A 15,729-nucleotide genomic window follows, 5' to 3' on the forward strand; every position below is an offset into this window, starting at 1 on the left:
GGATGCACACAAAATTGCTCCATGAAAGGATTTTTCATGCAGGAAGCTGTAACATTTGAAGTGATCTTAAATCTCTTGTTTGCATAAGACCTTACAGATCCTGTACCTTACAGCAAAACAGCATCCTTCAGTTTAAAAATGTAGTTAGCAAAATAATTTAACATTTGTAATTGTGCTAAAATTTGACTTGGGTGCATGAACTTGGCAGCTTACAATGCTTGCTGCATTTTGGGGTTACTCTACGAATTTCATGAATGTGCCAGTGGGATTTGACGCTCTTGAAAAATCAGGAGCCCAATTCAAAGCAGGACCACAGCATGATGTCTTCCAGTGCCATTTTTTCAGCCTGGAATAGCCGTAGGAAGCTGCTGTTATTCTCCAGTTGGGCATATATGGATATTGATATAGCTAGCTGATGTGATTTGGCAAGTGCCACTCACACAATCCAGTAATGAAGGAGTTAATGTTGTGCATGCTAATTAGTTAGTGAGGTCAGAAGTCAGTGATCAGGTAATTGACCCCTGGTCAATCAGACCTGGCATGAGATACATGCAGGTCTGCATGTAGACAATAGGTATATAATCTTTGCACATGCCCTCTAGTAGCTTTTTAGCCATGTGATAGTTAAAGTAGAAGCTAGCTGATGGAGCTAGCCACATAGAAATATACTTACTTGTTTTTACTCCCAAGTTTACCTTTCCCTTCTTTTATAGATAGTTTGGTCCAGGGGATCCAAAGCTATGGACTCCCAAAGGGGGTGCCTTCATCCCCCATTATTTCCAATGGGAGCTAATAGAAGATGAGGGCTACATCTTTGAGGGTCCATAACTTTGGACCCCCTGAACCAAACTTCACCAAACCTGGGATGTAACATCAGGAGAGTCTCCTAAAGATACTCTGAAAGTTTGGTGCTGCTAGCTTAACAATTGCATCCCTGACAGCAGGCAACCCCCAAATTTCCCCAGATTCTTCTTTTAAACCCCCCCCCCCTTTGGCATGGATTTAAAGGGAGAATCTGATGTCCTCAGTTTAAACATTGAAAGTGATGCTGTTTCAGGGTGGGGGAGAATCCACCCCAAAACAGCATCACGTTTCAATGTTGGATTTAAAAAGAGAATTTGGGCTCTCAACACCATTGAAAGTGAATTTGGGCTTTCAACACCATTGAAAGTTATGCTGTTTGGGGTGGATTCCAGCATCACAGTGACTGCCCATTGGGGGAAGGGGGTACGCACAGAACTCAGATTTAGCACTGGGCTCCATTTTCCCCAGCTATGCCTCTGCCCAGAGGGGAGGGCAGAAGGGGCTGCTGGCTGGGAGCTCAGTTGGTGGTGGGGGCAGGGCAGGGCAGGGCAGGGCAGGGGAGCCTGCCATCCCCGGCCTTGGAGAGCTGCTTTTATAAGCACTGAGGCCGGGGGTGGGGCTTCGGGAGGCATGACCCCGCCCCCGAACCCCCCCAATAAAAAATCTATACCTACATCCCTGTTCTTATCTGAATCAGGCCTTCCAAGGAACTTCCTGTGTCCTAAGAGTTCTCTGCCAAGAGTTTCCATGCCAGGAAAAAACACCTCTCCTGTGTACTTGCCTGGTTCAAGGGAACTGCTCTGGGAAATGAAGTTTTCCCAGAATGCCTGAGTCCTCCACATAGCCATGCTGGAAATGGTATATCTAAAATTTTCTTGTGCCTATTCAGTTCAGTTTTAGAATGAATCAAGCAGAGATCTGGTAGTGGTAGGTATTTGAAATAGTTCAGTTTTTTGAACACCGTGCCATATCAAAGTTCACCCATCACAAACAGGTATTGTTCAGACGTTGCTAATGAAAGCAGTGGGAACTTGGCTTCATTTCCTGCAATGACTAGAAAGCAATCAGCAGAGTTTACAAGTGGTCCAGAAATGGAGTTAAGAGGAGATAACGTGGGTTTTGTTTGTGTTTCTTTGAACATGTTTTTTCCCCTCTTCCAGATGTTTCATGAAGATGCTGCTGGAGGATGGCAGCTTGTAGATGTTGATGTGAATAAGCCTCAGGGCAGAGCTCCAGCATGTCTACAGGTACAGTGTTGTGTTTTAATAAAGCTATCAGTGTGACAAACTTAGTGGAAATGTCACCTGGAGGGGTGACGGCCAGAGGTAAAAAAAAATCTCAGTGACTGCAGTTTGAATTCAGATACAGCTCTAAATTCAATATCTACTTTGCCAACACCCCTTCATTTGTAATGCAAGCATAAGCAGGGGCTGATTCCGCATGGGCCAAAAAAACCAGTGTGAAACCGGTGTGGAAATGGTGTAAAAGGGTTTAAAATGGTGTAAAAGGGTTTATACTGTTTTCACACCATTTTCGCACCGCTGTTTTTGGCCCACGTGGAATCAGCCAGAGTTATACCCTCCTTTGGCTCCTTCCGCACATGCAGAATAATGCACTTTCAATCCACTTCCACCATTGTTTGCAAGTGGATTTTGCTATTTCGCACAGTAAAATCCAGCTGCAAAGTGCATTGAAAGTGCATTATTCTGCATGTGTGGAAGGGGCCTTTGTTGGATTTCAGCATAACTCTGCTTCCGGTTCTACTGTGGGCCTTGAATTGGGAAAAAAAACTAATGATCTCAACTTGAAAAGTCTCTCAACTGCCTCTCTCCTCTAGGAAATTCAATGCAAAATGAAAATTACAGTGCTGTTCAAGCCACAGGACCTTTGTGAGTCATGGTAAATACTTGACTGTTTTCCTATGGAGTTGGCACTGACTGATTTGGGCTCCTTCCACACATGCAGAATAATGCACATTCAATTCACTTTCAGTGCACTTTGCAGCTGAATTTTACTGTGCAAAATAGCAAAATCCACTTGCAAACAATTGTGAAAGTGGATTAAAAGTGCATTATTCTGCATGTACAGAAGGACCCAAGTGTACCAGGCAGCAAGGAGAATAATGCTTAACCTATAGGCAGTTATAAAAATGTGTAGTTCATGGGAATTCTCAAGCACAGGTTTGCTGTCAGCACCTATATTTCAGTGAGTGTTGTGTCTCTGTCACTGCTGTGGCATTTCCAAGAGAAACTCGGTGCTTTACAAGACTCTCCAGAACCTCTGCAGCTTAGATTATAATTGCCTCGAGTTAGCATGGACATGTAGTTGAAAACCAGTGTAGACACAGACTAAGTTGTCACTAATGCGTTTTGACATTTTTTTCTTTTGTGTTTGCTTTCGCACAATTCCTCCAAGACCCAATAACAAAAGTAAATCAAAGGTAGACATTAAGCAAACGCTGCTCACAGAAAGAAGTGCGTACCTTGTCTCACAAAGTGAGGCTTTGTCTTTATTTACATTCTAGAGAGTGATGCTCATTAATGAATTGGTAGCACTTCAAAGCACAGACTCAAAAGGATTACAGTAATCAAATTACCTTGTCCGTGTGTTCCTGGAAACAGTCTTGATAATGTTTGGTTCAGCTTTTGTTCTGGCAGACAATGAGGTCCGTTCAAGGCAATACAATGGGAGGAAAAAATTGCCAATGCAAGGACATTGCATAAAAAAATAAAAAGTAACACATTTGGGATTTGGCATGAGAACTTTTCAGTGGAAATAGAAGGGATGAGCACCACATTAATAGTTGTGTCACTGTTCTCATGTCAGATCTACAACCTACTTTTAAAAACGTATTGTCCATTAAGACGTTGTTCTTGAGTATTCTTGGGAAAGAAGCTGTGGAGACAGTTTCTAGGGGTAATCTGCTCTGTGTATAGATACTACAATTGTGCTCTTCTGAACTGTAGGTCCTCCTTTTCCGTATAAGTAAGGCTGATTGAGATTAGGAAGGGATATATTTTATAGGGGGGAAACACCTTGGCACCTTGTGATTTGCACCCATTGTTCAGAATGTATTCATCGGGTAGCTGAGAAAGGTGTGAAAATGTTGATGGACTGTTTCTTTCCCATAGTTTTTGGGCATCCTCACAAATAATGGTATTATTTTTAAAAAACAATCCTCCATAGTATCGATTGGTGCCATTTTTTTCTATTCTGGCAAGTATCTTCCTTTCTGGCAAACATGGTGAAACTTTTGTGCAGCCACTGAGAGTTGACTGCATGGGGATATCACAGAGAGTGAATGAATTAATGCAAATAAGGGAATTCCTTTATCTTCCCTTACTTCACATTAGTCATTTGCCCTCCGTGGCATCCCCGTGCAGTCAAATCCTACTCTTTGCCCTAAGTTCTTGGGTTCTACAGAAGAGGGCTGCCCCTTTTCTTTCTTTAATATAAAGGAATAATTTCCATTTATTTTTGTGCAGAAAATAAAGCTGTGCACTTTACAATGCGTCAGACTTCCAAATCTACCACCCATTTTGATCCTGCGTGGTCTAGGCCCACCAATAGGGATCCTGCGTTGGAGCTGATGGGTTTCACCTCCAAGACTTCTTGCAGAATACAGGCCTGTTTCAAATCACACATCCAGAAGTATTAAAGACTCTTATTTTTTCTTGAGAAAGGACATTGATTTCTGCTTGCCCCCTCCACACACACATACTGCAGAACTTCAATTTGCCTCCTGTTCTTGAGGGTCTGTTGATTAGTGAGGCTCAGAAACTGGCAGTATCCTCAACTCCCTCTTAAGAAAATGTATGACTCTACATTTTTGACCCTGCATGGCTGGATTCAGGCCACAAACTGTTGCTCCACATATGTTCCTTCATAAAAATGATGGGCCTTTAGCTAGGGCTTATGACAGGAGTCTAGCCTGTGGCCCTCCTAGAGATCAGCCATGCAAAGATATTTCACAGTTCTTTCTAAAGAACTGACCCATTAGAAAAACGGCTCATATCTTTAAAGGGTATAATGAAATATACAACTGTGGCTAATTCATACAATTATTTCAGTGAAGGGAGCTGCCAGTAGTTGATTCTGGTTGTATTCCTGTGAGATTCCCTTGTTACCACTGAAACACAGAGTGTTCCTTTGTTAATTATTTGCTTTTCACCTTTGTACCAAATCATTTAGCACAGCAACCTACGGGGAACTTGTTTTGCTAAATGATTTGCAGGTCAGATCTGATCATAGCATCACCCTTCTGTGTCCATTGAGGTCAGTGGACATAGAAGGGTGTAACTCTGGTTAGGATTGGGCTCTTGGTCTTGCTACTGTTGCTGATATAATATATTTTAGCTTGCCATAGGTTCCTGCCTACTATGAATTGCCCCTGCCTTCATGCTGTGCAGTTCTCTGTCTCACGGAAACAGTTAATTTAAACGGCAGGTTTCAAAGAATTTCTTTCCCAAACTCTGTTGGAAATAACTTATTATTTCAATCCTGTATGAAAGACATGCTTTCTTTTGTATTGTTACCATTCTGGTTAAGAGCCCTAAATAACAGGGGGAATTCATTTATTACTCCTCCTTTCCCTCTTTTCCCTTAACTAACACCAAATGTACTTTTTCTGATAACATGTACAGAACATGCACAGTGTGATACAGAGGTACAGAAATGCAGCCACTCGGTATTGTTGAAGTGCCAGCTAGCAAAAGCCAGCAACTTTATTTAATGTGTGATTTAGGACTCAGGTTTGCAAGTTCTTTAGGTTCCAGTGCATAAGAATATTGTATGAATCACAATTCAAATGAATATTCCTGAATCTTGGATGCACAGAGGGTTTGGTTCTTTTGGGTTTTCCGGGCTGTGTGGCCATGGTCTGGTGGATTTTGTCCCTCACGTTTCGCCTGCATCCGTGGCTGGCATCTTCAGAGGTGTATCACAGAGGGAAGTCTGTTTCACACTTCCCTCTGTGATACAGCCCAGAAAACCACCAGAAAACCTGTGACAATACACAGAGGGTTTATTCAGGAGATGTGTGTATTAGCTTTCTAGAGATCTGCTGGAAGGTCGAGAGGAAATCTTGGCTTGTATTCGTTTGTTTTGCCCCATTGTGTACAGCCGTACTTTCTGGGGAACATCTATTGATGTTTTGCTCATTCTGAGCACAACTTATGGGCAGTGGTGGGATTCAGCAGGTTCGCACCACTTCAGCAGAACCGGTTGTTAAAATGATTCTTGTAAACAACCAGTTGTTAAATTATTTGAATCCCACCACTGGAACTGGTTGTTAAATTATTTGAATTCCACCACTGCTTACAGGGTTCCCAGGGCTTTTCTGTCTGATTTGGTTAAAGGAAAAACCTCCATTGATCTGGTTCAAAGGAGGAACTTTTGGGTGGCTATAGGAGAAGAGTCCACCTACAAGCCAGAACAAAACCTCCCCCCAAACAAACATTTTAAAAACTTAAAAACCCAAAAGCTTGCCTGCACACACACATACACACACACACCAATTACATACCATTCATACACCAATCTTGTGACTGGAAAACCCAGAATGCAAGCCAAAGTGTTTGCTCCCACAGACATGGTAATACAGAAGATGCTAAACTCCAAGAGAGACAAATATACAGTCCAACTAATGCAATGAAAAACAGAAATGGGCAGCCAGTCACCCCAAAATACGCTAACAACTGTATTAGACCTTGCTATTATATATACAGTTGTTAGTGTATTTTGGGGTGACTGGATGCCCATTTCTGTTTTTCAATACAGAAGATGCTCCAGTAACATTTACTGTTCTGGCACACTTATGGCTAAATTACAGACGGCCAGGCCGAATATGTGGCAGAAAGCTTAGTTTTAAGGTAAAACGTTACACAAGGCTTCAAGAAAAATATTCAAGAAGACGAGGAGAAGATGTTCCATGCATCTGGAACTTTCTGGGCAACATCAGGATGAATAGACTGAGTAAGTGGATGGTGGAAGAGCTCGAAGGTTGAAGAGCTTGAAGAAGAGAATATTCTAGCGGGGGGGGGGGGGGGAGGGGAGGGTTCTGTTTTCTTTTAGAATTCCATTATGGCAGAAGCTGAGGGAAAGCTGCTGTGACTCTTTTCCCCTTTCATAGCAAATACCAATTTTGAAATTCATTGGGTCCATTTCCAGTCTTTCTTTCACCTATTTATTTCTTGTTCCACTCCAGACAGATTAAGTGGATGTGCAGTGTTAATGGGCTCTGCAAGAGAGTTTCCCTGGTTTGACCTTATTGCTGCATTTTGCAGAGCTTCTCCAGAGAAGTGACTTGGGGCCAACGTGCTTCATTTTTATTGTGTTCCACCAACATCTAATATACCTTTCAGGCTCCCCTGACAATCTGTGTACAGTAATATCAAATTATCTCACCCAGGGTCTATATAATTCAAAAAAACACATTGCCTGAGGTTCAACAAACTCTCTTCTTTCCAAACATTGCAGACTACTGTGTAAATCTGGGGGCAACAAAAGCGAGGGTGTGCAGTATCTAAAAACAGTAATAAACTGATGATTTCTTTCAAACAACTTGTTTGGTCATTTGAAAACAACAGTACCAACCGCATGATATATCACAAATAAATGCTAACTCTGAACTGTACAGTATAAATTTGCAGTGCTTGTATTGAACTCTCTTTTCCATTTTGTGTCCTTCAGAATCTCTTTGCTTGACCTGTTTTGGAAATGAAGCTGGTATGAAATTTAAGTGTGGTAGGAGACATGCATTTAGAGGCCAAAACTGTTAATAGCTCTGCAGTTCTCATGTTGTCATTTTCCCCAGTACTAAAATGAAAGTACATCTCATGGTAGATGGCATTTTTTTACTTCCAAAATTATTTCACGAGAAGGCTGTCAAATGTGTGAGACATTAAAATGCCAATTCTTAGCATGCTTATACCCTTCCATGCCCATTGGACTTAGAAAGGGTAATTCTGTTTAGGGTTATGCTTTCAGTTTTCCAGGACGGGGTTGGGAAACTGAGGGTTAGCTTTGTCAAATCAGAAGCATATGTATAAAGTTCTGTTCCGAGGAACCATTTGTAGGAATTTTGAGGGCAACGTTAAGAATGTTACTAATATTTGTGAATCTTTCATGCAGAGGGGTTCATTCATGTAGGTGTTACCAGAGCTGTCTTCCCTTTCATCTCAGTTTAAAAAACAGCATTCTAGTTTTATTCTGTACCCACTCAGCATTCCATTTTATTCCGATCTGTCATCCAGTGGTGTGGCACGAAGGTGGTCATTTTAGTCAGCAGTATGCTTTGATTGCTATAATTGTGCTATAGAGGGGGGGGGAACCCTACATAGTAATTTCAGTGCCTGTTTTCAGCTTGATGGGGTTTAAAATACTGGACATAGTTAACCCCACAGATCAAGCTTTGTAGAAGAAATTAAATTGAACATTAATTTTAATGATGCTATTGAATACTCTTAAGACCCAGTGACATCAAAGTAGCTCAAAAATAGTTTGTAAATGCAAATTATTGCCAGCAGAACCGATGAATTAGTACACTTCAGAAAATAATTCTAAAGACAAAAATTCCTGTTTGAACCAGGGCACATAATGCAGGTCTTGTGATTCATCCAACTGACCACTAGCTATCACCCAGATATGGTTGCCTCGATAAAACGTATTTTGTTACCTGCTTAGGGTTGCAAAAACAAGGGAGTTGTCAAAAAACTTGACAGGAAACAATCATTAGTTGAGGAACCTCATTCAGCTATTGTCACAAAGTCTGACATTATGACTTAATTCAGGCTTCAGCACATTTTCTGACTTATTTTATTTTTAAAACATGAGAGTAAGAAGCTAAAGGGGAAAATAAGTTCCATGTGCAGTAACTCACAGCCCAATGGTCACGGGGCGGGGGGGGGGAGTGGAAGTGAGGCAGAGGTAGGGTATCTCTTGCCCCCACCATGGTCTAGCAACCCTAATTGCCCCCAAATTATTTATTTTCAAATGGCAATATAAAACTGGTATTCTAAGAAAAAAAATAAGATTTTTGTATCATTTCTCCTTGGCTTCTGCCACTACATTTGACTACGGATAGGGCATTAGATGCTGTGAGAAACAGAAATTATTTTCTTTGTTTTTCTACCCTGGATATTTCATGCAAAGATGGTCTAGAAATGTAACAATTGCATCTGGCCACTTGTTTCCACCTTTAATTCAAAAATGAAAGTCACTGAGGTTCTTTTATTTTCCATCTCTGATCCTCTGTTTCCTTAACTAGACTGGCTTGTAGAGGAAATCAGGCATGAATATCCTTTTTAAAGGCTGCAAATACTCATTTCTATCTAATAGGGCTATCCTACTGACTATTAATAAAACATATATAATTTATACTTGCACCCATACAATGAACAGACAGTAATAGCATACATTCTTAGTAAGAAGACAAAGACTTTTTACAAATGCAGATAAATAAGCCCCATCTGTTCCAAACAAATGGTGAAAGGAACAACATTTTAAGGTAAGCTTCAAAACAGAACAAGTGAGGGACCCACAAGGTCTTGTTAGGGCATCTTATTTTCCCCTCCTGCAGTATTTCCTCTTTCCCTTCTCTGAAAGCCACGAAGGACTCTCCTAAGGATTCCAGGACACAGCTGGCAACCCCAAGAGCATTTCCAGAGTGAGGACTGTTGCATCAGCGTCAAGCTGGTACACTAATGTCGGCGCAATGCTTGCACACTTCCCCATATTCAACAAACCAAATTGGCATGAGGTCTCCCACTGTAGCGAAAGGCCCAGGGGGTCTGTCCCTTTTCCAGATCTTTTCTGACCGGGCATTGTCTTGGACAATGACATAAAAGCAGCCTCCCCAAGAATGCCTGAGTGGGACAGGGAAAGATAGTGGCAGAATGTGACTTAGAGGCCTCCTGTTGGATATTCTTGCACTAAATGAAGAATTCCACTGGAAGCATTGGTATACTATCAAGTGGCACGTGTTTTTTTTTAAAAGCTCAGAGTGATACAAATTGTCATGCGTTATAATCAAATATAAAAACTTTATAGAAATGATGACATGAGTTTAATTAATACCTCTTATGAACCAAAAGATAAAATCACTTGAAATATTTTTTCAATATTAAAGGCGGGTTCACGCATGCACGCTCATTGTTTGATCACAAGACTCCATCATGCATTACATTTGGAGTATCCAACCATGCATACTAGGAGTGCGTTCTCCCCATAATCCCTCTGATACTTGTTGTTACCCTGTTGTCTGAAATGGGTGCTATGCAAATTTTCTGCTTCAGTGCATGCTTTCAGGGTTCAGCATGATATGCATTGAAGCAGAAGAGTACATGTTGTGTCTTTTCAGACCAAATAGCAACCATGCATATTGAAAAGATTGCAGGTAGAATCCATTCCCAGTATGTGCAGGTGGATACCTTAAATGCCCATGACTGAAAAAGACATAGCAAATCAAGTGAGGCAATGTTTCTGAATTCTTCCCCATAGGTATGGTTGGGAAAGGCACATGAGACAGCTTCAGTAATCAAAGCAAGTATGTTTTTTGTCTGGGCTTGGATGGTCGATTTCCTGGGAACCCAATTAAGATGCACTAAATTGTGTAATAGAGGGAAGGTCTGATGTAACTGAAATAAATAAATTCCTTGTATGTAGTCATCAAGTATTCAAGAAGAGGGCAACCTAAACTTTGTCCCCTTTGTGTTTGTTTTCTACATGTATGGAGATTTGGGTTGAAATTACCACAGATAAATTTATTTTATTTTAAAATGCCATTGTGAACTTCCATAGCACAAACACAACATTTTTCAATGGAGCATTTGTACTTTTGAGCCTGGTCTACACATGGAGCAGAATCTTTTTTTAAAACCTCAGGACTCTGTTGCCTTTTTAGGGTTTTCAATTGTTTCTGTTATACCTGTTAGGTCAAGGAAACCTTAAGCCAATAAACAGACTGAAGTATTGATCAGTAGCGTTTATTGAATAGGCATCGAAGCACCACATTTGCAAAGCCAGTTCTGATGAAGGTGGCATTCACAGTCCCCTTTATCCCCAGTAGAGAACCCCTCCTCCCGTTTTCCCAAGAGTTTGTGAAACACAGTATTTGGAGCTAAGGCACCCCATGGTTGGCAGCAGATAGCAAGAGAAAGCTACCTGGCTTCCTGCCCTACAAGGTAACGGATGTAATACAGTTTCCATGGGACAGGAGTACCAGGGGAAGGCTCGCTGTCTACAAACGTGTGAAGTAGATAAAGTAAAGATCAAGGAAAGAATGGGCAGGTGGCAGCAGGCTGGTTACATATATCTTCCTAGCAGTCGCAATTTGTTATTTTAAGCATTTGCACAATTCCGGGAACGTATCTCAATCACCTAGATAGCATCCCCCTGACAATACCAGGCCTCTGTTGCCAATTGTGAATATAGAAGGATCAAATCTAGAGAGTGAGTATAAAAACACATTGTTCACATAAATACTTAAAATTCTCTGATGCCATAGCTTATCTTAAAGATATATATTTCTTGTCTTTGAACTTCTTGCCATTTGAAGGAATAGGCACTTCACCCCATACTAATATAAAGTAGCAAACCACAACTGTATAAAACTGAGGGGCTGGGGGAGGTGGTTTGCCTTCAAGTCATGGCTCACTTATGGTGACGCCGTGGGGTTTTCAAGGCAAGAGACATCCAGAGGCATTTTGCCATTGCCTGCTTCCTCGTGATGACTCTGGTATTCCTTGGAGGTTGCCCAACCAAATACCTGCCAGGTCAACCCTTCTCAACTTCGGAGATCTGATGAGATCAGGCTAGTCTGGGACTATCCAGGTCAGGATGAGTTCAGTTACTTGGGATTTATATAATTGAGTTCATTATTAAACTGCCCAGTTGTTTGTATCAGCTCTTGGCATTGAAGCACTGCTGCTTCATTTATGTTCTGTGTCTTCCATTTGGGTTTCTTCTTGCTCACATTGTGATCAAGAATCACACTGTGGACATAACATCACACATCACCAACTAACCAAATCTCACTGTAACTGTAAACCATTTCAATATTTCAAGGGCCTTACCAAGGATGGGCTGGGGAAAGAAACTTGTGTGGTCTGGGTGGAAAGGGGTTGGCATACTGTTATGACTCGTGCTTCTAGGGATGATAGTAAAATATCACAGGCTTGTTCACAAGTACCACTGCCACCCCATCACTTAAAACAATGGGCTCTTTTTGTCACTTGCATGCAAAGCTGTGAAATTTGGGGATCTGTTTCAGTTCATCTTTAATAAATGTTGTTGCTTAGTGTTGGCTCAGTCTAGTGTGAGAATCACCCTTTCCCTGCTCTGGTTTATTTAGCGTCCCAACATAGTGTCATAAATATGATAGTTGGTCTTGAATTTTTCAGCAGAATCCACTTTTGCTTCTGGAAGAATACATACCCTCTTGCTGTTCCTCTCAAATTCTAGCAATTGTATGAAGACAGATCGGTGCATTTGTCATCTTCAGTCTATTTATTTGCACAGCAGCTGTTCTGTTAGAGATTAGACTGTGAATCTAACCCCAGAGAATCTTCATTAATTCAAATTAATCATCAGATCATTTTCTTCCTACTGGAGCATTTGATTATCTCAAAGCACTTTCCACTTTTATATGCAGATTTTGTCCTGAGTTTTGCAAAAGTCTATAGCAATTAAGCAAAGCAAAAAAAAAGTGAGGATTTTCTGTTTTAATTCATTTGTCATTGATAAAACGGAGAATCCAGTAACAAATGTTGGTAACCATCTTATATTCTTCCCATTCTACAATCATACATGACTTTTAAATAAACAAAATATATGCTGTTTTCTTTCGTGAAGTTAGTGTGGGGAGGGAGGATAGGAGCCCTTCACACACTCTTTCACAATTCTTACCAGGATTAGGCCCCCATGTTAATTTTTTTTAAAAAAAATAAAGATCTAAAATGGGACTGTATTCCCTCCACTTAGAAAACTGGGATGTCAAGGAGAACATTAGATTGCAACTTTCTGGTTGTAATGTCAGACTGGAATTTGGGAGGTCTGGGTTCAAATCCCCACTGGCCAAGATGGCTGGGTGACTTTGGGCGAGTCTCTTATTAGGTCAGAATGTAATAAGGAAAGGAGAACCACATGCATAATTCTGATCTGCCTGGGAGAAGAGCAGTATAAATTCTTGAAATCTAGGTTTTTATATGGAGAGAATGTTCTGTGTGAAGGAGTGATACCCAGCCTACAGTCTGAAGTGGTACCACTTAATCACAGGTTTTCTGCTCCAGTGAGAACTAGGCCTCTGCATGTCATTTGAAAACGAGGACTTGTCCAGAGATAAGGAACTGTGGAGGGTAAAGGCTGGCATTTTGATTTTTTTTCACTTGTACTGTTGCCAACTACAGCAATAACATACAAATAAGGCACAGAATTAATTAATTATTTGACTTGCTCACATGGAAGCCGGTGCAAGTTTTAAGAAGAATTTTGAATTAAGAAATATCAGTGGTTTCTCTGATATGCTTGAAGGGAAGGACCTTAAAGAGGGATTGTTCAAGATGGACTGTTTGGGTTTTACCCATGCATACATGGGTTTATTTATATAGGCTGTACTCTGGTTTTTCAGCCACAGTTGGTTCCCAAAACCATTCATGGGTTTAGAAAAAACTAGTGTAAGTGGCAAAGACAATTATGCTGGGACAAGTTGAAGGGAATAGGAAAAGAGGAACACCCAAACTCCAATAAAGGAAGCCACAGCCTTCAGTTTGCAAGAGCAAAGCTAGTAATGATAAGATGTTTTGGACATGATTAATTCATAAGGTTACCATAAGTTGGAAATGATATGGCATCAAGTAACACACAATACAAGTAACAATTCAAATTCAGTACAAAGTCAGTGATTCACCTTAAAAACCTGAAAAAAGCTATATTGGCTTTTTCGGATTTTTAATTTACCGATAAAAAACCTACCACTATTCGGCAGAGCCTTAGTGCTAAAAAACCACAGTTCAGCTTTTTCAGCTGGGAGCAGGCAAGAGTCCAGCATTCAATCGAAGCTCTCCCCACTGCCATTTCCCGGATCCACATAGACTTGGGAAGGTATAGCAGTGGAGGGGAGGGGAGAACTTCAACTAAACCGGAGTGGACTTGGGTAATTGCGGCAGGGAGCACAGAGCTTCAACTAAATGCTGGACTGAAGTCCATCACTGAGTTGAAGCTCTTCCTTCCCCTGTTACTGTTTCCCAGGTCCACGTGGACTTCAGAAATGGTGTGGGCAGAGCACACTGTTTTTTATTTGTTAGTATTCAGGTTTGAATTCCAGGAACCTGAATTTTTTTGGTAAAAAGCCAAATAAAGCTTTACCCAAAATTCCCTGGCTTTTAAAACCCAAACCTGAAATGTACCGAATAAAAAAGATTGTGCTCTCCCCTTGTACAAAGTGTTTCCCGAGGAGGGGATTCTCTTCTGAGATGAGTCCAGGGTGAGTGGAAGGATTTGTGGCTGCTTCCTGCTCTTTCTTTTTGGGTGGGCAGTTGGAGAGGGAAAGCTGGAGAGGGAAAGGGCTCTCTGCTGGTATTGGTTCCAAGTAAATGGATGGGGAGCATGGGGTTTTCCTGCATAGCCTTTGAGGGTTCTGTCAATGGTAAGTTAAGCCCTGCATTGGTATGGAGACATCAATGAGAACAGCTTGTCCGGCAGAGATGCTGGAGAGCCAGGGAGCTGCTTTACACATTGTGTGATGCATGCAGAAAAACTGTTAGCCACGATTAACATAAACCATGATTTCAAAACTTGCAATAATCCTTGGCAGGGCCCCACACTCCACCTATCTTGTCTGCTCAGCTCCGTCTACCCAACCTTGTCCTCTGCCTTGCTGTAAACATTTCAAAAATCTTTACGATTTCAGTCTTTTCTGGAATAACTTGACCTTTTGAATATTAAAACTATGAGAACTGCATGGGGTTTAAAGGAGTCACAAGAGGACAATGTTAGTTATTTAAGGAAGGTGGTCATTAAAAATAGGTGAATTCGGTTGAACTTTAAAGTAACCTGTCTTATTCAGCTTTTCAGTTTTGACACTACAAATTACTAGGTTTTAAAATCAATCAGAACCTTGAGCTCGGCAAGAAGACTATTGAAGCTGGTTATGAGGAGATCCATTGATTGCTTTGAAATACATTTGAACATGTGGTGGTTAGGCCAGGGAGGCTGACTCTGGCCCAAACATTTGGTTTGCAGATGCAGTTGTGGTTTTTCCTCCCCACCCCCATGTCACACTTCAACAAATGCTTTGCAAATACAGTAAGAGTTTTATTCCCTAAACTAATACATATATAAAATAAAAAGCTGTATACTGAGGAAACCATGTGTTGTACAGAGAAGCCTGCTTTGTTTGTATAAACACAAAGTTTATCGTCTTCACAGAGCACAGAGCACTTTTTATAACTGGTGGTTTTCCAAAGTCGTTTGTTGCTGCTGCTGCTGTTGCTGCTGTTTGTTTGTTGGAATAAATAAATATCTGTAATTTACCATCAAAATTAACATGCTGCGATAACTGGAACTGGAAACCAGTTTGGCATTCATAGATAACACTGCTCTGGAAATAATTTGATGGAAACAGATGATTTTGTTAGACATCCATTGGATTTTTGAAAGATAACCCTCAGAGTATTTCAAACAGTTTAAGAGCATACATCCTGGTACACAGGGATGACAGTATTGCTGTGTATCAGGGATTAGAGAATCCATGCTCTTCTGCAGCTGTTCTTGGTAGCCTTTCCTGCTTTTTCTCCCTTCTTTAATTTTATTGAGAGAGCGATGGTGGGGTGTGTTCCCAAGAACCACTGAAGTCCCAAATATTTCCAGCTATATTATTCACTCTTTTGTTACCCTGAACTGTTATCTCTTTAAAACATCAGCTTTTGC

The 15,729-nt window shown here is 41.0% G+C and overlaps 1 protein-coding gene across 2 annotated transcripts in view; it reads left to right on the forward strand.

Annotated features, from left to right (window-relative positions):
• The window catches only part of NALCN (sodium leak channel, non-selective), a 286,369-nt gene that overhangs the window by 117,089 nt on the left and 153,551 nt on the right, over positions 1–15,729 (forward strand). For both annotated transcript variants that reach the window (XM_048493957.1, XM_048493958.1), the window contains one exon: positions 1,965–2,051. In XM_048493957.1, the coding sequence (XP_048349914.1) occupies positions 1,965–2,051 (87 nt within the window). The remainder of the gene's footprint in view (positions 1–1,964; positions 2,052–15,729) is intronic.

Source organism: Sphaerodactylus townsendi, linkage group LG04, assembly GCF_021028975.2.
Source record: "Sphaerodactylus townsendi isolate TG3544 linkage group LG04, MPM_Stown_v2.3, whole genome shotgun sequence".
Classification (NCBI taxonomy): Eukaryota; Metazoa; Chordata; class Lepidosauria; order Squamata; family Sphaerodactylidae; genus Sphaerodactylus; species Sphaerodactylus townsendi.